The 20,939-nt window shown below is 58.4% G+C and overlaps 1 protein-coding gene across 6 annotated transcripts in view; it reads right to left on the bottom strand.

Moving 5' to 3' along the window:
* SEMA3F (semaphorin 3F) overlaps positions 1-16,171 on the bottom strand; it is a 34,489-nt gene extending 18,318 nt beyond the window's left edge. For 5 of the 6 annotated variants that reach the window (XR_012431188.1, XR_012431189.1, XM_005547180.4 and 2 more), the window contains exons 1-2: positions 15,645-16,171; positions 11,458-11,617 (exon numbers count right to left, since the gene is read on the bottom strand). Coding sequence is in view for 4 of the 6 variants with exons in the window: in XM_005547180.4 (XP_005547237.2) it covers positions 11,458-11,569 (112 nt within the window). In the remaining 2 variants the exon portion in view is untranslated. Of the gene's footprint in view, positions 1-11,457; positions 11,618-14,353; positions 14,447-15,644 lie in introns of those variants that run through there. The other variant, XM_065540620.1, reaches the window with a different exon arrangement.
* Between the last annotated feature and the right edge of the window lie 4,768 nt (positions 16,172-20,939).

Below are 20,939 nucleotides of genomic sequence, written 5' to 3'. Positions count from 1 at the left end.
CCCAGCTTAGGGGCAAGAGATTAGCCTTGACCCTCTCTGCCCCCTGCCCCCAGTCTGCCCCTTAGTGGAGGTGGGGGTGGAGGGAGCCCCTTGCTCAGTTATCAAATACCCGCTGTGCACAAAGCCCTGTGCTCACAATACCAAGGGCACAGGGAAGGGATGTGACGTGCCAGAGTGCTTGGGGGTGGGATTCCCACCCAGGTCCATGGCTGAAGGAGGGGGAGGCCCAGGGGAAGCCAGTCCTGGTGGTAGAGACTGCTTGCCAGGAGGGCCAGTGCCGGAAGGTGACTCGCTCCCCATGGACAGGGCACATGACTCAGGACCTGCAGGACCCCTCCCAGTGGCCACGGGATATGGCGTCAATGGCTCTGGTGTCACAGGACGTGATGCTTTGATCACTGTGAAAACAGTGTGGGGGGAGAGGGGAACCCCAGGAGGCCGTGCATGGTGGGGAAGGGGTGGGATCCAGGGTCAGGGATCCTTGGCTATGGCTTGAGTTTCTGGGTGAGCTTCATGACCTGAGGTGGGGGCACTCTCGCTCTCTGACCCTCATTCTCCAGTCTATACCATCTCTCAGGCCCTCCTGGTACTGACACAGTGACCCTGAGGATCAGTGACCCCGTTCTGATCTCAGAGAGAGGCTCACAGCCTGGCATTCCTCGGGTCTTCCCCCAAACCATCCTTCATGGGTGTCTGCCTTTCAGGGAAAGTACAGTGGGATGCGGTCCCAAGTCCTTCCCCAAGGAAGCAGGCTTCCAGGTGTCACTACCTCTTATAGGACATTCACCCCCATTCCCACCCCAGCTACCCCATTTCCTAGTGCTAGACTGGGGAGCAGAGAGGGCTATAAGGCAGGAAGGGGCCTCCTGTGGACTCAGCTCCAGCCTTCCCAACTCCAGGGTGTCCCTACCCCAACCCCAACCTACAGGAGTAGAGCTAAATCCCAAATCATTCATCCAAACCCAGACTACCAGAGAGGAACCAAGGTGGAGAGGGGTGGGAACTTCCCCGGGTCCCAGAGCAAAGAAGGTATAAAGTTCCAGCCTTCTCAACCCACAGCTGGACTTCTTATACCACTCATGCCAGATTGTACGTGAAAATTGAAACAAGAGGCCCTGTGACAGCCCTGTACTCCCAGCTGCAGACAGGAAGACTGAGGCCCAAAGGAGAGTGGTACTCACCCCAGGTCACAGGGTGAGAGGCAAAACTGGTGTCCTGTCCCCTGCTCCCCACTCCACCATGAGGCAAAGGAACTGGGAGCCTTCATTCCTCCAAGAAGCCTGGATCAGAGCAGGGGGTGGGCAAGTAGCCCTGTGTATCCTCCTCTAAAACCTGCCGTCGGCAGGGACCAGATCCTACCAGGCCCCAGCTCCCTTAAGGGACAGGGACTTGGGACAGAAGGAACAAAGGAACCTGGGACCTGAGGTGGCATCAATGGGGGGCAGGACTGATGCAGACCCAGTCTGGTCATATCCTCAGGCCAGTCCCCATATCTGCTCCACCTGTCCCACGCCCGGCTCTGGCAGCAGGAACGCCATGCCTCCTCAAATGCCATGGCAACGTTGAGGGAGGGGCTGGGCACGATCAAGGGTTCTGTGGGGATCAGGACTCCAGCCCGGATAAGCTTTGACCTTAGGGGAAGGAAAGGTGGTGTGCCTGGGTGCTGTCTCCTGGGAAGGGCTCCCCACCCCCATACTCTCACCCAAGCTGGGCACAGGTTGGGAGGGGTGACATCCGGGAAAGATTTTCCCGTCATCGGGAAGGAAGAGCCTTTTCTGGCATCAGACACCTCATTTCCGCAGCCGTTCCTGGCCTCTAGGACTCTCTCGTGGCCGTCAAGCACTTGGGGTCCTGGCCCAAAGCAGCCTGGCACAGGTCCAGAGGCGGGACCTTCTCAGGGCACAGGGGGCTGGGTCCTGGGGGACCCCTGGTCCCTCATCTCTGAGAAGCAGCTGGTGACGCCTTACTTTAAAGGTGGGGGCAGGGGAGGACAGGCACTGAGGAGGCATGTCCACAGCCCTTACCCGAAGACCCCAAGTGGGCAGCCCCTACCCCTTGCTGCTGGTCTCCAGGACATCAGGTCTGTGTCCAATGAGGCATGGGCTGCTGCAAAAAAGGGGTCTTGGAGCAAAGGTGGGCAGCCCGCCCCCTTGGTTATAGCCCCACAAAGCAACAGGCCCTGACTGACAGCATCACCTCCCCCAGCAGTGATGGGGACTGGGGGTGATAGACAGATCCCTGCAGCCTAGCTCAGACCTCTGACCTCTAGTGAGCCAGTACAGCCCTAATCCCTGAGCTGAAGAGAGATGGGACTGGGGGCCAAGGGGAGGCACAGGCCTGGGTCTTTGTCAGTGTTTCATCCACCAGAAAGACAGACCTCCTGACCTTCTGAGGAGGGAAACTGAGGTAGCCAAGGCTATGGTAGCAGTGGCAGCAAGAGGCATGGCAGGGCCCAGGTGGTTCCTACTGGATACTCCCACAGGATCCAGGAAAGGGTGGCCCGAGCCCTTTTATCACTCCCCCAAAGCTGTGAGGAGCCCCAGAGGAAGGCCTGGGGACTGGGCTGGCCCCCTGGCTCTCAGCCTAATCCTCTTTTAATGAGCGGCCAGCCGGAAGGCCTCAGTCCATGGCCACAGACCTACAACCCCGGGAACCCCAGCCAAGCTAAGTGGGGAGGGCAGAGAGGCCCAGATGCCTTTGCATGTACCTTCCCCCTGCTTGGCACACCCACTTACACCCCAATGACACCTTGATCAGGCCAACCCAGGGCCCAGCATGTGCAGAGATACACCCAAGTGACACCTGCCTTGTGCTCCCACAGACCCACTCTTGGGCACTCACCATTTGTTCAAGCCCAGGTCCCACATGGGGTTGGGCAGGGGAGCCTGATCTGGGGTAGCTCCCTCAGTTCCCCCTTTTCCCTCCATGCTCTGGATGTGAACCCTACAAGCCAGACCCCAGTTGTACCCTCCCCGGGGAGAGGTTCCAGGTTCCTCTGACCCTAAGCCCCTCGAGATCTGACCCCCCCATACCATCTCTAGCCAGGCCTTCCAGATTGGAGACCCAGAGGGCCTCCCTAGGAGCCACCCACACCAACCCCCACTTCCCCCCAGGTAGGTAAGCCAGGTCAGTGCCAACAAAACCAATTACAGCCACTCTCACCCAATTAGCAACTAATTATGGTCTAGTAGTCCATTCAACATAATTAACATGTAAATGACTCCGCATGTTTTTATTCAATAATCGCTCTGACTGAATTTAATTTAAATGTCTGAACTGGGGACCCAGTTACCGTATTTCACCACCTAGAGCTGCCACTCTAGGAAATGCAGTGGGAAATGTTGGCTCCTCCAGGGCAGAGGGACGCCAAGGCCAGAGGCCAAGGGGACAGACGCCACTGGCTATGGCAAGGGTGGAGATGGTTATGGTCTCTGTATCCCTGACACATCTATCCCAGGGGTGCAGGGAGTTGGTGAGGTCAGAAGAGCCCCAGAGGGACCCTCAAGATGGGAAATCCCCTGGAACAAGGGACTCCTTTGCAAGGGCTACTGTAAACATCCCAGCTGTTCAGCAAACACCATACAGGGGTAAGAGCCCAGCTGGGCCAAAATGCTGCTGTATACTTCCCTCCCATTTCAGTGACTGAAGGCTGAGGGCAGGGGGCTGGGGCCAGCAGGTCCAGGCATGCTGTTCCCACGCCCGTTCCGCCCCAGCGCTCACCTACTCCGCCCAGGACAGGATAGGCTGAGGGCACAGCTCAGCCTCAAACCAGGAAAAGCCAGAAGTGATGGAGCAGCAGGATCACTCCCTGACTCGCCAGCCCAGAACCAGGGGTCCACGCCTCATCCCCGAAGGACACCCAATGACTTCTGACCTTCTGTCCCAAAAGATGGGGGCTCTCTGGCCTCAGCACCTCCACTGAACCCTGCCTTCGCCATGGTCCCATGCACCTGACCATCCTAGGCCTGGGCTAGTAGTTCCAGAGGCCTAGACGTCCCACTTGGAACTTAACAGCATGCATGGTTGCCTGTGAGAACACATTTGGGCATTCACCAGCTGGGCAAGTCAGGGCTCCGGCTCAGCTTTGGAAGGACACTGTGATCGAGACCTGGCCCTGAGCAGGGGGTGGGAGGAGGTGACCAGACAAGCAGATCACACAGGAATGTGCCCCAAGAAGTATGAACGGGGTGGAAAGAGGGGCTCGCTCTGAAGGGGAGGGCTGCACTGATCCATTTCTCAGGTGGGGAGAGTGAAAAGGCCATTCAGTGAGTGCCTCCAGTTTCAGAGACCCCCAGGGGACCCACCCCCTCCTCCCACATTCCAGACCTGGCCCGGAAACCCCTCACTCCTTCCTCCACCACCTCCTCCTCCCCATGACTGCAAAAGACAACAAACTCTCCATGGCTCATTTACTCTGATAAATCACCCAGACAGACAGGCCAGGATGGGACCAACAGGCTGGTGGGTGTCAAGACCCTCCCCCTGCCCCGGGCCCAGCCCCCATCTCTGCAGCCTTCCTCAGATTCCTGTGGTCCCTGCAGCCCCTTCACATCACCCAGCCAGAGATTTCCAGGATGTTCCAGATAGTCTTAGCCCCTCCCCAACATTTTGATGGAGAAACCAAGGTACAGGGCAGACAGGTGCGTGCTTGGGGTCAGCCTTGGAGGATGCAGTGAGGCTGGGTTAGGACCTCAGCAGGACTCAGCTGGTAGCCAGTCAAGGGCAGGCAGTCAGCATGCTGCACAGGCCTCGGGCCCAGCCAGGACAGCGCTGATAAAAATGGCAGTACAGGCAGCCCCAGGAGAGGCCCCCTGAAGTGCTACCCACTCAGCCTTGGGGCTGTAGAAGCCCAAAGGGCTCCCAAATTCTAGCTGCTCTGCCAATCGTAGTGTATGACCCTTAGAAGGCAACCGTGCTGGCGGAACAGCAGATACACCAGGCAGTGGACTCTGGCCGGGGGGAAATGAGGGCATCAGCACTGAGCCCCAAGTGGGAAGGAACAAGGCTCTTGGCTGGGTACAGAGACGTCTGAGGAAAGAGCATGTCCGGGTAGGAAGCCAAGAGGGGTGGCAAAGGGAGGGGTGGAGGCAAGGGGGAGTAGGGAGAGGAAGGAAGGAAGAAGAGTGGGGGAAGGGGGATCCGGAGCTGAGGCTTCCTGATCCTCGGAGGGGCCGGTTGCTTTGGGTCTGTCTTTGCCCTGCAGACATGCACCAGATAGCCAGTGCTCCTCTCGGCCTGGTGAGAGTGCCAGAAGTCAGCCCAGCCCGTCAGCCCGGATGAGCCCTGCTTCTTCCCCAACAGGCTAGCCCCCCAATCCTAGGCCAGCAGCCACTGCCCAGACCCCATTCTTTGCTGGGTCAGGACTAGTGGTCAGGGACTGGAGCCCAGGAGGCCTCCACCCACTCCCTGGGGCTGCCCAGCAGCCTGGGTGGGGGGCTGTAGGCCTGCCAAGCTCTGGCACCCACGTGAGCTAGGCTTTGGATTCAGACCATAGCCTTCTGGCATCCAGGCCTCTGGCAAAGGCCCTCTTGCTATTTCTAAGAAAAATGCAGCAGGAATCCTCTCTGCTTCTCCAAAGTTCCCAGGGCTCCTTGAGGCTGGGCTCAGATTCCCAGGATAGCACCAGGCCAAGCCAGGCAAACATGCTTTCTGCCCAGCCCTGCAGATGCCTGAGTGACTAGCCCAGGTCTGGTCACCCCTAGCACACACGGTAGGAGCTGAAGCAGCATTCACAGAAGGAGTTATTGCAGCCAACTGTGCACCCCAACCAGGCCTTGGAGCCAGTCTCTAGGGAGCTACTTCCAAGGCATCACTCCCGCCAAATGCATCCATATCACTGGAATTTTTCCACAATACATATTTAGTACCTCTGCCATGAGGAAAAAGAGCTTAAAAACCAGAAACAGAAAGTATAACTCCACATCTTTGTCCCAAAAGCAAGACTGCATCTAGCGTCTGTCCTCTTCCCCAGGTGCTGCACCACATGCACCCTCCCTGTGCTCCGGTTCTTCCCTCCCCCACAACCTCCCCTCCCCTGCTCGAGATGCAGCCTCCTCCAAGAAGCCTGCCCAGATACCCATCGTAGGAATTTTCCTCCTCCTGACCCTACTCTACCCACCCCACAGGGCTCAGGGTCCTTCCTGGAATCATTTCCAAATAACATCTCCCTTACCAAAAGTTAGAATTCTGGAGGAAGGGGTGAGGTAGTCCGGGACTCCTTGGGGCGTGCCCCTGGACCTGCCCTCCCCTGCCTACCAGCCTTAGGATCGCTCCTGGTGACTGAGATTTCTTCCACAGTGACCATACTCACACAGCTAATCCTCCCGACAACACAATGAGGCCAGTATTATTCTTACTCCCATTTTCCAGAAAAGGCAGTGGGAACATAGAATGATGTTCACCAAGCAAGGTCTACCAGCGGCCAGGATGCAAGCAAGTCTGAGCCCTCATGATGCTGCTTCCACAGGGCCACTGCCATTCCCACCTTACACAGGAGAAACCAGGGCTCAGAGGGGCTAAGCCACTTGGCTGGACTTACACAGCTAACACTGGTAGAACTGGGTTTTGCCTTTAAGACCAGCCAGCTCAACCATGACCACCATCACTTCTGCATTACACCAAATTTAAGCACTCCACTCTCCTGAGTGAGGAGATGGAGGTCTCCCAGGAGTCAAGGACCAGGTACCCATGGCCCTAAAGCCACCTTCTAAGCTATTACCACCTCTGGAGGGGTCAAGGGGCCGGAGGTGCATACACACAGGTGCAGACAGCCAAGAGCCCACTCTGAGGTTCACTGTCTCCCAAGCTGCAGGGTGAAAGATGCCTTTATGGGCTGGGGTGAGATTTTTATCTTGGCGGTTTCTCTTTAAATTCTTTACGATTACGAAGCAGCGGGGGCTGCCAAGGAACATGATTTACTCCTTGAGCATGCACCAGCTCCTCGATTAGTGCCAAGGGAAGCTGGAGCCAGGGAGGGAGGGGCAGGCATCATGCCAGGGAACCAGAGACAAGGCCTGTGCTGTGGAGGCCCAGCCAGTGGCGGTCCCATCTGAAGCTCCACTGGATCTGGAAGGCCACATCTGAAAGCCCCAGCGCCTGGCCTGGCTGACCCAGGCTGGGCGTCAGGCAGGTTCTCAGGCAAGCACAAGGACCCTATCTCCATTCTCTCCAAAGACCAATTCCTCGCCAGTTGGGGGATGGGCAGCTTCCAGGACCTCCCAACTCCAAAGCGGCTACTTCCAAGTCTCTCAGGAGTAAGGCAGCTCCCATTTCCAGAAAACTGAAACTCCAGATCTGGGCTCAAGGGATCTGGGCTCAAGTTCATGCTTTGAGTCTTCCTTCCTCCCTCATCATCCTGGAACACCCACCCTCCCTGGCTTGTGAGCTCCAACCCCCACTGTAGCTGCCAGAGCCTCCTGACTCCCACCCAGCTCCCTGGTGCCACACTGGCCTCAAAGCTCCTGGGCCTCCTCCCCCTCCTCCCCCACCAAAGCCCATGCCTTGCTCTGGCTGGCCAAGGAGCCCCTGGGGGACAAGAGCCGATCCTCTAGCTCTCCAGCTCCACCCCTACTCCTGCACCAGGCCTGAGGGCTAAGGCCCCATCAAGGCTTGCTAGAGGCACCTCAACTCACACCAACTCCTGAGCGGAAGTCAATGGGCTGTGACCCTTCCTAACCTCTAACCTCATCATCTCCAAACCTGACAACCTTGGTCCTCTGATGCCACCTGCAAATGATGTGAGCAGTGGCACTGTTCTGGGCCATTGGCCCAGAGGACCCAAACTCCAGGCTGCTCTGGAACAGGAGCCCTTTCCTCTCTTAGGCCCTGGTGTTCCCATCTCTGACATGAGAGGCTTTCCATCTCTGACATGAGAGGCTCAGTGGAAGGGCTGGAGTGATGGAGGGCTGGATTTATAGGCTGGAAATAAGCAAACCCCAATTCTGTTGCTTCAGCAGACAGAGGGCATGAGGAGCCTGCCCAATGCAACCCCAGCCCTTTCTTTGGGAAATGAGGCTAGGAAGGCTAAACCAGAACTGCAGAATACTGGAATCTTCCTTGTTCCTAGCTCATGCGAAAGGTCTGTGCCTCCAGCACCACCACCATCCCTGCCCTCCACTCTCAGTCCTGGGACAGACTCAGGCATCAGGCAGATCCAGGCTCCATCTCAGTCCTGCTCCTGAGTGACCTGGGAAGCTGCTCGGCCCCTGCAAGCCTCCTTCCTCACAGGAAACCTAGGCAGACCCTCCTCAGGCCTTGGAGGGACCATTGCTTGGTTATCCTCGTGGGCTCCTACTACTATTTCGATTATGTTCATCTTTCCTGACCTCCCCTGGCAGGGTGACCTTCTGCTCCCTCTCCCTACTCCTGCCTCAGCCTCCCTAGCAGCACAACCATCTCATGTCATCACAGGGTCCTTCAACCCCACCAAGCATCTCTTGGCCCCAATCCCTGGCCAAACCCAGCCCAGGCAGCAGCAGTGTGTCGTGGGGTAGCTTCCTGGGAAAAAGTAAACACTCCCCAGGCTGAACAAAGGGCCTGGCAGGGCCCTCACACCTCCCTGCTGCTGCCACAGAAGGAGGTGTTGCCCCAGAGCCTGGGTCATCTCAGGGTGGGGGAAGGAAGAGCTTTTTCTCTAAGACCTGGCAGTGATTCTGGGGTGAAGGGGACTCCAGGCCCAGGCATGGATGGGTGAAGGAAGGAGGGTCTGTCCAGGCTTTCAGCCCAGGCTCCACTCTCTCAAGAGTGAGGAATGAACAAACCCCTCACCTGCTCCTGGAAATCTTTTCCATTTGACTCACTTCTGCCTGACCTTGGCTGTGCTGCTGAAGCCCCGAAGCTGGGCCATAGGAGGCCCCTAATCTGAGGGAACCCTGGGCTGCTTGACCCTCACACCCTCCTGGCTCTAGACCTGGCTGGGGTGCCCAGGCGGATGGGCGGGCAGCAAACCCAAGCCTGGCCCAGTTCCTGCCTTTGTTCTTTTATCTACCCTGGGCAGTATGGCCTCTTATGCCAGGACCTCCAGTTTGGAGGGTCCAGCCCTACCCAGGCGGGAACTGGCACCTCCCCACTGCAGCAGGACCCAGGGCAGGGCAGGGAGTGCCCAGCCTGAGCTCCTGTAGGCCTGGGGTGTCAACTGCCGTGTCTATCCAAGGCACAGATGAAATAACTATGACACGGAGCCACAGTGACCAGCAGTGCTTCTGAGAGTAACCTTCTCTGTGCCACTCATGTGTACCCTGGGAGGAAGATGGTGGGAGCCATTTCTTGAAGTGTTGGTCTCCATTCTCACTCCACACACACTTGGTGAGGGCCTGCTCCTCACTGAGGGCCACTTCATGTATGCATAACCAGGCTGAGACCACCCAGTGTGTGGGGATACACAGGGCCTGGTACACAGCAGGTGCTGGGCTCCCAGGTGGCCCTGACCAACTGGGTGTCCATTGCTTTTTCTGCCAGCTTGACTGTGAGCACCCCATCTTGTTCACCACAGAGTCCCCAGCACTCAGCACGGGGCCTGCCATATAGTAGGAAGTGACGTCTAAGCACAAAATTAGGACACAAGGCCAGGTCGGAACAGGGAAGGTCATTCAGGGCAGGGGAACCTGCCTGTGCAAAGGCACAGGGGCCCTGGGATGGGTGGCCCCAGGCACGCTGCAGCCCCACCCCAGGCAGCCACGACAGGCAGCACCCAGGCTGGCTGCCAGCGAGCTCAGCTTTTAGTCACTGCGGGTGTCGGCTTCAGAGCTAATTGAGAGGGAATCGACCCAACGCAACGTGGGCACCGGCAAGGCCAGGACACCAGGGTTCTATTTCTGGCTTTGCCTCTGCCTCTTGCCTGACCTTGACCCAGCCCTTGCCTGAGCCTCAGTTTCTCTCTTTGGAAAACAGGAACAAAAGCCTTTGCCCCTGGAGGTCCAGGGAGGCTTAGAAGGAGCACACGGAAGACCTCTCTCTGCCTTGCCCCTCCTGCTTGCTTGCATGATGACAAAAACAACACCCAGAGTGGACGCAAGGTCCCAGGGCTGTGGAGACCAAGTCACCCCTCCCTTCCACTGTTGGGGGAGGAGACACTGTACTCTCACTGCCAGACCCTGGGCCAGGGAGGGGGTCGGGGGAACTGGCCCCTTCAAGATTTATTAATCTGCTCTGAAGAATTCCACCAGGGAAGGGTGGAGGTATCAGCAGAATAAATATCTCACCTTCCCGGGCCGGGGAAGGGGGCTGCTTTTCAGCCCAAACAAATTAACTCTTCTCGGGCCATTTCTTAGGCCCTGCAGGGGACTCCTTCCAGGCGCAGCCTCAGAAATTCCAGGAACCAGTGACTGGGAAGAGGGATGATAAGCAGCTTACTCCCCCTCTCCTCCCGTCAAGGGCCAGGGTGGGACGAGGCCAGGGGAGGGGCCCTGCTGGGGGACATGGTGAGGTGGGGGCTGGGCCTCCGCCAAGCCCAAGGAAGGAAAGGTCACCCCAGCCTTTCACCCCAATATGGCTGCCCGGAAATCTGGCCAGCCAGGGCTGAGTCGACCCCACCCAGGGCAGGCGGCTGGATGAAGTTACCTCTGGCCAGAGGAGGGCCAAGGCTGAGAACTCCCAATGACCCCAGGTCCCCCAGGCCCCAGCATGGCCACTGCCCCTCACCCTGGGCCCAGGGTAGACTCTTCAGACGACACACACTCTTGAGGAAGTGGCTCTCAAGTGAGCCATCTGTACACCCATGTGTGTACCGTGTGCGTGCACCTGCCCAGTGGGTTAAGTGCAATGGTGATGGAGTGGGCGACCAGCCTCTCACTCTGCAGACCCCAGCCCATCACTGAAACCTCCCAGTGACTTCTCATCAAAGTGCTCACTGGAGCTCAGGAGCTCAGGCCCTAACAGTAGCATGTACTCTGCCTGAACCCACCGGTGGCCTCCCTGCCAGTCACAGCCAATAGTCCCCTCCCAGATTCTAGGAACCCTTCCAACTTGGAAACCGTAGGAAGGCTCCTGGAGCATCCACACCCCAAGAGAGCAGGTCCTGCTCTTCCAGAGGCTCCAGTGTCTGCCCAACAGCCTGACCTTCCACCCCAGGGGCTGCTCAGGGCAGGACCAGATGCATAGCAGTGGCAAGGAGGGGCCGCAGCAGACACAAGTTTGCAAGGAGTGACATTGCCACCTCTCCGATTATCATACAGAGAGACATGCCCTACAGACCCCAGGCCACCCAGCTCAGGAACCCACAGTCTGACTCCGGAAGATGCCCAGACTCTGGACTCTTTTGCTAAGTGTCTAAGTGGGTCAGTTCTCTAGCCTTTCTCAGCAAGTCACCACCTCCCTAGTCCCCCTTCTCCCCTACAACCTATGTGGCTGTACAATTTGTCCTGGTTTTGTCCTGACCCACCCTCTCTCTCGTGTGCAGAGGAGCCAAGCGCTATTGTAAAGAGAGGATGATTTCTGGGGAAGAACAAAACAGCTTCTTACCTTTGAATGACAGCCGGACCCGGGGTGTGGCTGGGAAGTGGTCCTGGGTGGGGAAGGCTGGCCAGGCCCCAGTCAGTAGGCAAGCCCAGAGAAGAAGACCTGCGACAAGCATTGTGGGAGGGGCCTAGGGCCCAGAAGGCAGGCTCCACTCTCTAGACACCTGGGAAGGGGAAAAAAAGATTGGAATGTGTGAGGCAGACGGGGGAGTCTGACCCTACCAACATTTCCCTTGTTCATTTTCTATCCAAGGTGAACAAAGAGGTTGATGGGTACCTCCACGCTTCCACCCCCAGCCTGGGGCCATGAATACCCCTGTGTGCACACCTCATATGCGTTGTTTGGCCTGCCTTTGTCTGGGGAGATAGTACCGATGGGCCCCAGCCTGGGGTCCCCAGAACTGATGGGGGCTGCTAGAGACTCAAACCCTACCCCTCATAGCATGCTGAATTCCATTCACAGGGCCCAGCCCAACTAGGTGATCTTAGTGCTCTTTCCAGCTCCCAGCATGCTTTCTCCTTTCTCCCCTGCATCCACGCCCAATAAAGTGGGTTACTCCTTCTCCCTCCCACCTGGAGGAATGGGGGAACAGATGGGGTGCACCCCTGCCTGCTCCAGCCACAGGTCTTCTCCCAGTACAGAGAAACCTGGACCTGATTATTGCGGTAGAGGGGAGGCACAGGAGAGAGTGGGGGAATGAAACACATGCAGACAGCCCAAGATGGAAGAGAGGGAGCACCAGTCAGAAAAGGAAAGGCAGAGAATGGCAGAGTCCACTTTTACTAAAATCAAAGCAGGAGAGACCCAGGTCAGACAGGCAGAAGGACTTCCTGCCAGGGAAAACTTCCAGTTCCGCCTCTAGAGGGCAAAGAAGGGAAGAGAGGATGGCCAGTGGGCCTGGGGCTGGATCTGGGCCAGCGGCATTGCCCCCTTCAGAATCCTCCACAGCCCCAGCAGGTCCAAGTTTCAATACTGTTTTTCAAATATTGTCTCCCCAGGCAGGCTGGCTGTTGGGTAAACGCAGCCCAGCACCAGTTGTCAGAACATATTGCTCCCTCCCGGCACAAACCAGCGCCAACTCCTACCATCCCCCCCAACCGGATGCACTGCGGGTGGGGGCATCCAGACTGAAAACATGAGCCCCATCCCCCAGATCTGCCCTGTGTACTCCCTTCTTCCATGGCAGGCAGGATCCCAGGCCCATCTCTAGGACACTGGGATGGGAGTTGGCAGTACTATGGCCTGGGACTCCGCTGCCATAGCTGCTCAATGCTGAGGCAAGAGGCCCAGGCTGCAGTCTGACTCTTAGGCCCCACTCATCAGACCCTGATGACATCCCTAGACCCACCTCCCCCAGCCCTGGCCTCTCCTGCCAAGGCAAACCACTCATGGCTCCTCAGACAGGAAGTGCAGCTTCAGCCTCTTGGTCCACTCCTTATGCAGTGCCCTCTGTGTGTATGTTCTCTCCTGAGGGCCTGGCACGCTGCTCATGGTCCTTCCAGATCCCCCATCACATATGCTCCCTCCTGGGGAGGCTGACTGGGGGACGGGGGGAAAAAGAACCAGCCCCTTCCCAGGTCTGGGAGGCACAATGCTAGTGCTGATTGAATGGCAGGCTCTGAGAAGTGGGGGCAGGTGGGAGAAATGGCTGTGCAGCCACCGTCACCCTCCAGGTGCACCTGGGAGGCCCTGATAACAGTTGTGGATATGCACACGTTCACACTTGCAGGTCCACACACGTCCTTACAAGCATGAGTTTGCTCAAGAACTTGACCTGCTAGTGGGGTGGGGCTCAGGGGAGCTGGGAGATACTGTCCTGGCGCAAGATGCTGTCTGAGTCCCTCAGAGAGCTTCGATACTATGTATCCGGGGCTTGTGTCAACCTGCCTCCCACCTCCCCGCTCCCCATGACCTCATTTTTTCCTGCATCCATGTTCATGGTGACGAAGTCAGTGTCACCAAGGACAGGATTGGAGTCACCCAATGTGTTCAGATAGGTGGGGAGTCTTTCTACTGGGTCCCTACAGGGACTTCCCATCCAAATGCTTTGGCCCTTTAAAGAGGTGAATGGGGGGGTGCTCAAGTCTGCTGGGGCCTCAGTCTCAAGTCCAGCCCCCTTCTTGGGCAGCCTGGCAGGTGGGGGAAAGAAGGAGAGGGAAGGAAGAAAAGGAGAAGAAGGACAGAGAGGGAAAGGGAGGGCACTCCCAGAGTGCCTTCCCCTCTGCCAGTCCCGAGATGTCTGTCATCCAGCCCCAGCCCCAGAAAAGCCCCCAAGTCACACCAAGCCCAGGTCAGTGGACAGAGGAGGAACAGCCACCGCCACCTGGGAGCCCACCAGGAGGAAAGCAGGGAAGGAGGGAAAAAAGCTGGTGGGAGGGAGCAAGAGAGGGAGGCAGGTGGGAGGGAGGAGGAGAGAGGGAGGAGAGAGAGGGAGGGACGGAGGAGAGACGCTTGAACAAAGAAACGTGGAGCTGGGGCTGGCAAGGGGTGCAGGGAAGAGGCGGCCAGAGGAAGGAGTCCGGTGGCACCTGGGGCGGGACAGGGGGCCAGGTGGTCAAACTGTCCAGCGGAATCCAGACCACCCAGGCTTGGAGTTGGGGGTGGGGGTGGACGGCCTGCCTCCAGGAAGGGAGGTTGGCTCCTCCGAGCTGAGGACTGCCTGGATGGAAGGGAGGCAGGAACAGGGGCCGTGGGGGAACATGGGGAGATTATCAACAGCACCCCACCCACTACCCAGCCCCTCAGATTCCCTCCCCCGCTTCAACAAGAGCTTTATCTCCTTCTTGGCTCCTCAGCTTCCCCATCCCCCAACACCTCAAGGACCAGGAAGCAGAGCCACCCCAGCATAGCTGGGACTGAAACCCCCCTTTTGTGGCCAGGGTTTCCCAGTCAAGGTCACCTGAGCCTGGCTCCATCTTCCCCCCAAGGTATGCTGAGCAGAGAGTGGCTGAGGCTGGGCTGCCGCCTTCTCTCTGGCCCCTGCTTTCTCTCCAGCCCCCACCTCCCCACTTCCGGGCCTGGCTCCTTCGGAGCTGAGGGGGAGCAGCAGGAGTAGGCGTGCCTGTGCCCCCGCCTGCTTAGACACTATACCCTATGGGGTCCTGGCACACCCCCTGGGTAGCCTGGGAAGAGGCCTCAACCCCCTGGGCTGAGATGAGGCTCCCAACCCCTGGGTGCAGTTTTCCCTTCTCTGCAACTAGGATAACAACTACTGGGAGACTATCTGGGTGAATTCAGGAGGACAGAGGTCCCCAACCTGGCCCAGCTTCAGGGTGGACATACTAGTGTCTTTGGTTGGAGTGTCCCTCACCTCCCCCAAGCAGTAATGTTCTGGTGGCAAAACACAGCTATCTCAAGAATTAGGAGTTATTTATCTAGTGGGGCCCCCAGCCCCAGCTCCAGCCAACTCCTGCCAGCACTGCCTCATTCCTAGGCCACTTCGATACCCTCCTGTCCCATCTGCTGAGGCAAGCCCACCAAGCCCCCGCCATCCCCTGCCCACTTCACCAATGGGACCCCTGGTTCAAACTAGGGATTGACCACAGGCTCTCCAAGCTCACCTACACCCTACATACAGCCGTGCCCCTAATCCAGGCAGTACTCTGCTGTAAAAGCAAACCCAAGGTGGCAGCTGGCAGTCAAGGGGCTGGCACAATGCTGGGAGAAATGCCTCAGGACTGGAGGTCCTCCCACCCTGCTGATCTGGGAGACCCCCCACGTGGGGACTGCCAGTATAGCGCTTCCCTTCGGGCTGACCAGTCCTCAAGTAGAGACACTGAGGTAGGGCAGGCGCACCAACGGGGAAGAGCGCTGCCTCAGGCGTTAATGAGAGAGAGAGCTGAGGCAGGCGAAGGGGGATCGGAACTCCCGCTCCAGAAGCGTGAAGGTAGGGGGTGTATGAAAGCACCCATCCAGAACCTTGCAGGAAAAAGTTGCTTTGCACATTGGTGACCCCGCAGGCCACATCATCTACACATCCATACGCCGCCCCGTAGGTAAGGGGTCCGGGCCGCCAGGACAGGTAAGAATTCCACCCTTGCTTTGTCGCCTCTATGTCCGCGGGCAGCCCCCCGGCTCGACGAGCCCCGCTCCCCGGACACTTCTGCGGAGTTGCAGTGCCGCGGGTCCCAGAGGGGTCGCGGGGTGGCCCGGCCGCCTGCCCGCTCCCTCCCGGTTCCCGCTGCACTCACCTCTTCCGCAGCGGCGGGGCCTGGGCGCCCGGGCGGCGGCGGCGGCACGGAGCGGTTCCCGTTGGGCCGGTCCGCGCTAGCGGCCCCCCGGGGCCATGGCCCTGCCAGCGACCTCTCGCCGCTGCGCCTCAGCCGGGATCGGCGCCGCGGCCGCGGCTTAACCGGTTCCGCGGGCTTCGGGCGCGTCAGCAGCCGAGGGCCCGGGCCCCAGCCCGGGCCATGGGAAGACTCAGGGGCGCTCGGGGCCGCCTCCCACGGGGCGGGCTGCGGGCGCCCCCTGGCCGGCGCGCCGAGGGCGCATTCCCCAGCGCGGGGCGCGGGCGGTGGCGCGCACTCGGCTTCGAAGCGCTGCGCTCTCCCGGCTGCTGGACCCCGGCCGGGCGGCCGCGCCGGGCTGCACGGTTCCTCGCGGCGTGCCCTGGTCCTGCGCTGCGCTCGGGGCTCTCCGGACGGCCGCGGTTCGTTCGCTCGCTCTGGTCTCGCAGCCGCCGGCGGGACGGGGCGCTCAGAGCCGCGCGGGGAGCGCCGGCAATTGGCCGCCCGTGGGCGATATTTGCATAGCGCAGCCCCGCCCCGCCCGGCCCTCCCAGCCCCACCCCCGGGGCGGGACCCGCCCAGCCACCGCCCCGCCCCCGCTCCACCTGTCCGTGGGCCGGGCTCAGGGTTCACAGGCTGTGGGCACCCCGCGCCGGGGGAGGCTAGTCTGCACCCCGCGCCCCCGCCCCCACTTCGCGGGCGGCGCCCCCGCCCCGCCCTGGCTTTGTCTCTCTGTGAATACACCGCACACATCGCGCCTGGTGTTTACCCGGGCACCCAACTCCCTGGCGAGAAGGGCTGGCGCGCCAGGGAGCAACGAGCCTGCGCTCACCTGAGCACCCCCTTACGCGCCCCTCATTCCCACTCGCCGCCGGCGCGCCCCTGGTCCCGTGCGTGGGCCCCGCGGCGCAGAACCCCTGACTGCCCGGGCTGCTCAGCAGGTGGCGGTGCAGCCCCTGGGTCGGCTGACACCACCGGACCTTCCCGCAGGCTCAGCCTCTAGCCTAGGCCAGGTCGGGGGCAGCCCAGCCACACAGCTCTCTCCAGCCATTCAACGACTCCCTGTGATCACCTCAATCGCCAGCCCCTATTTCAGGCCAGCAGCTCCCACAGACTCTCCTTATAGTTCCATACCATAGAGAGGCCAGATTAGCTAGCACCTTCTCTCCTCAAGGGGACACTTGCTTTCAAATGGCCTGGTGATGAGCCAAGGGCTCAGCAACTAAGAAGGGCCTACCGTGACCCTAGGAAGGGACCCTCTGAACTTTCCAAGGTCATGGCCTCACCACCAGGACCACTTCTCAGCCCTGCCCCAGGCATTCTGCGGAGGCCCCCAGGAGCATTGGCCCTTTGTCCTCTCCTTCATCCTCTTCCTGTTCTGTCTTCTGTTCCTTCCTCTTTCTCCTCTCTCCTTTCTCCTCCTCTTCTCCCTCTGCCTCTCCTGCTTTCTCCCCTCTCTTCTCCCTCTTCCTCTCTCCTCTTCTCCCTCTTTTCCATCTCCCTCCTTTTCCTCCTTCTCCTCCCTTCTCCCGGATTTTTCTTTCTCTGCCCTCTCCTCCTCTCCCTCCTCTTCCTCCACCCCATGCATTTCCTTCTCTTCTTCCTCCTCCTTCTTCCTGCTCTTTCCCCTCTTTCTCCTTTCTCTTTTTCTTCTCACTCCTCCTCTCTGCCCTCTTCCTCCTCCCACTTCTCTTCCTGGCTAGCAAGACCTCCAGGAAAAGACCTGTCTCCCTCTGATCCATTGACTGGTTGACTCCAAGTGCAGGGTGGAGCGGGGCACTAGGGATCCTGCTGAGGGTCTCCTGACTCAGGACTTATGAGTGCTTCCTCATGCTCCAAGCAAAGGCAGGGCATTTGAGGTGAGCAAACACCAGCCTGGGGTTATGGAGCTGCCGTGACAGCACATGCATCTCTCCCCTTTATCACACCTTATTGAAAACACTGTGACAATCCATCTCTCCTCATCCCCACTCATCTGTATGGGGGTCACTCCTGAGGTCACCACCACTGCACCACCATCACCAATACAGCTTAGGCCACCATCTCTATGGCTTCCAACGCCATCCCTTCCATCCTCTCACAGCCTCCATGGTCTCCTTATAGCCTGGCCACTTCTATCACCATCCCCAGCATCATCAGCATCATGCTGGTTAGCACAGAAGAGCTGTCAGGACTTGCCAGAGACTCCAGCGTACTGGGTTGGGAAGGAAAGAGGCTCAGTTGATCTGTTCATGAAGTTCCACTCAGACACACAGAATAGGTCCAGCACACAGAGGCCTTCAATGGCAGGTGGACCAGGGAAGGGGGCCAGGAACAGGGCAAAGAACTAGAATTGAGCCTGGCTACATAGGGTGGAATGCCAAATCCTTCCTAAGCAATTCGAGAGGGCTGAATAATCATACAAAAAAAAATTGTTATTGCAGCAGTGAATCCACACTGAGTCCTTGCTCTGTGTCAGTGCTGGGGTGAGCATTTTGTATCATTATAATATGTTGTTATAGTTTGTGCGTGTGTGTGCATATACATATCAGCAGAGCTCATTTTATTGTGGTTTATCGCGTTTTGCAGATATTGTGTTTTTTGCAGTTGAAGGTTTGTGGCAACTCTGTGTTGAACAAGTCTTTCTGCCAGCACCATTTTCCCAACAGCATGTGCTCACTTCATTAGCATTGTTTAGCAATAAAGTATTTTTTAATTAAGATGTGTACATTTTTTAGACATAATGCTATCACACACTTAACAGACTACAGTATAGTGTAAACATGGCTTTTATATGCACTGGGAAACCAAAAAAATCTGTGAGTTGCTTTATTACAATGTGAGTTTTTTGTGGTGGTCTGGAACCAAACCCGCCTTATTTCCGAGGTATATTATATTAATCAGGGGAATATTGCATAGCTTTTCACAATTTTGTCTTTAATTTCAGGGGTCCATAGACCCCTTGAAACCAGCTCTGGATACCAGGTTGGGAGGCTTTCCATGCCAGCAAGTTTTGCAGTTATTCACCCCCAGGTGGTTCACAATTGGGCTGAAAAGCAGGCCCTGTTGTCCCCATTGTACAGTTGATTGAGGAAGAGGGAGGAGAGTGGGGAGGTGGGGAGGGTGGCGAGAGGCCTGGAGCCACAAGGCTGTGGTGCCTGGAGAAGGCATTTTCAGTGGCTGTGGGAAAGCTCCAGGAGAGGATGGCCAGACTGCGGGGCCCACATGGAGCCAAGGGCCTGCAACCCTGATAGGCACACAGGAGCTGGATGCATGCTGGAGTCCCACAGGGCGCTTCTGGAACTCCATGCATCTTTATCAAATGAATAAGAGAGCAAATCCCTGCAGCACCAGATCAGAGAAGGAACACAGCCAAGAAGCCAAGAGTCAGGGAGTCAGCTCCCTGCCCTACTCCCAGCTCCTCTGAACTGGCTGCCCCCCACCATGTGCTCTCCTTGACACCCATAATCCTTCTGTCATCCTCTCCAGAAGCCACTCCGCTGTTCTAACTCCACCTGAGAACCACCCAGGATGCCCTGTGGGGTCATCTGAAGGGAGACAGCCAGGCTGACTTCCCGCCAGCCTGACCTTCCTCCTGTCGGGTAGGACATCCAGATCTTAGGCCTGGGTCTCATTCAGCCTCCCCCATGGCCCACCCTGGTGCTAGGCTGGTCACACAAGTGAAGAGGTGTGTGCAGACATAGATGGTTAGGCCAGGTCCAGCCCCTGCACTGAATCCGCCTCTGGAATCCCCTCCTGGGGCAGCCTCCTCCTCCTTCCCAGATGGGCCCCAGGTGCCTGGGAGACACTGCACTCAGATCTGGGTGAATTCAGGACAGAGGTCCCCCAGTCACTTCAGGGTGGACTTCGTAGTCTTGAGGTCCTGGAGCTTGTGAGGGGTCGAGCCAAAAGTGAGGGTTACAACTGGGGAGTCATTGACCCAGGCCCCACCTGGATGATGGTGCCAGCAATGGGCAGGAAAACCTTGAAGGTTTCCTCCCGCAAATACACCCTGCCCTTCACCCTGGCCTGGACTTTGTTTCTGGCAGTGGTTGTGCCTGTTTCTCTTCCTTTTGGCTCTTCCAGGATGCATAGGGACTGAACTGTAGCCTCCGGCCTCCTGCTGCAGGTCCCTGTCGTCTGCCTCCCCATGGCTCACATCAGGTGGGGAGAAGGAAGCCTGGAGGTGCACTGGGGCCTGCCCTCCTGGCCTCCGCACACGAAGGCTGGATTTGGAGGGCCTGGGCCTCAGAGACCCTCCATCCCCATTGGTTGAGGGTGGCAGCCACACTGGCACTCCCTCACCTCCTCCCCTGACCCAGTCTTGGGGGGAACCTGTTCCCCGGGCTTGGCAGGCCGAGCAGGCCCTGGCCCGCCCAGCCCCAGCGTCGCTGGCTCAGGTTTCCTCGCTTTCTGGTTTTCTCATCTCCCCTGCCCCAGGCGCTGCTGCCTGCTCTCCGGCCCAACCCCCACCCACCCGGAACTGGATCTCAGGGAGGGGGAGTGTTGGGAAGGGGGCTGGAGAGGGGGCTCGGGGCAGCCGGTTAGGCGGCACCAGGAGGGGGCAGGCCATGGGGACTCACCGTGGCCCCGGGCCAGGATGAGGTTCCGTGTGCAGTCTTCTCCTGCCCGGCCTGCCCCAGGGGCTGGCTGTGAGCCGATCAAAAGCTGGAATGACCTGGCCGCTCCCCAAAGCTGCCTCCAAGCTGTCTCTGCTGTTGGTCCCTCTACCACGAATGTTCTTCCCGGACTTCAGCACCAGTCTAAACCCTGTGTTTCCTCTAGACCTGGCCCCTTGGCTGCCTCCTTCACCAATAAACATTTCCCTTTACATCACAGGCTCAGTCTCCCTTCTTCATCCCCCTCCCGCACTGGGCCCCTCAGGCATCCCGAGCCTCTTCCAGGAGCTCTAGACTCTCACCTCTGGGCCTTGGCACATGCTGTTCCCCTGTACCTGGAATGTCTTTCTTGTCTCCTTCTAGATCTGGACAGGTATCATCTCCCAGGAAGCCAGTCCTCATGGCTGGGTCAGGAGCTTCACTGGGCCCCTGCAGGTCCTGCACCCCTTTTCAGACACTAAAAGATCCTGCCCTGGGGACCCAGATCCCTCTGTGTTCTCCCAGTTGGCCCCACATGAATCTATCAGCAACTGCTTCCATGTGAGTTCAGAGCGAGTGGTAGAGAAAGGGATACAGGACACTGAGATCCTTGCCTGTTACCCCACACCCCTCATTCTGTGTGTCTATGCATGTGTGTGTCTATGTGTGTGTTGGACAGTAA

This window comes from Macaca fascicularis, chromosome 2 (assembly GCF_037993035.2).
Source record: "Macaca fascicularis isolate 582-1 chromosome 2, T2T-MFA8v1.1".
Classification (NCBI taxonomy): domain Eukaryota; kingdom Metazoa; phylum Chordata; class Mammalia; order Primates; family Cercopithecidae; genus Macaca; species Macaca fascicularis.
The sequence above is the reverse complement of the archived record's forward strand: the minus strand, read 5'-3'. Positions and strand labels throughout refer to the sequence as shown.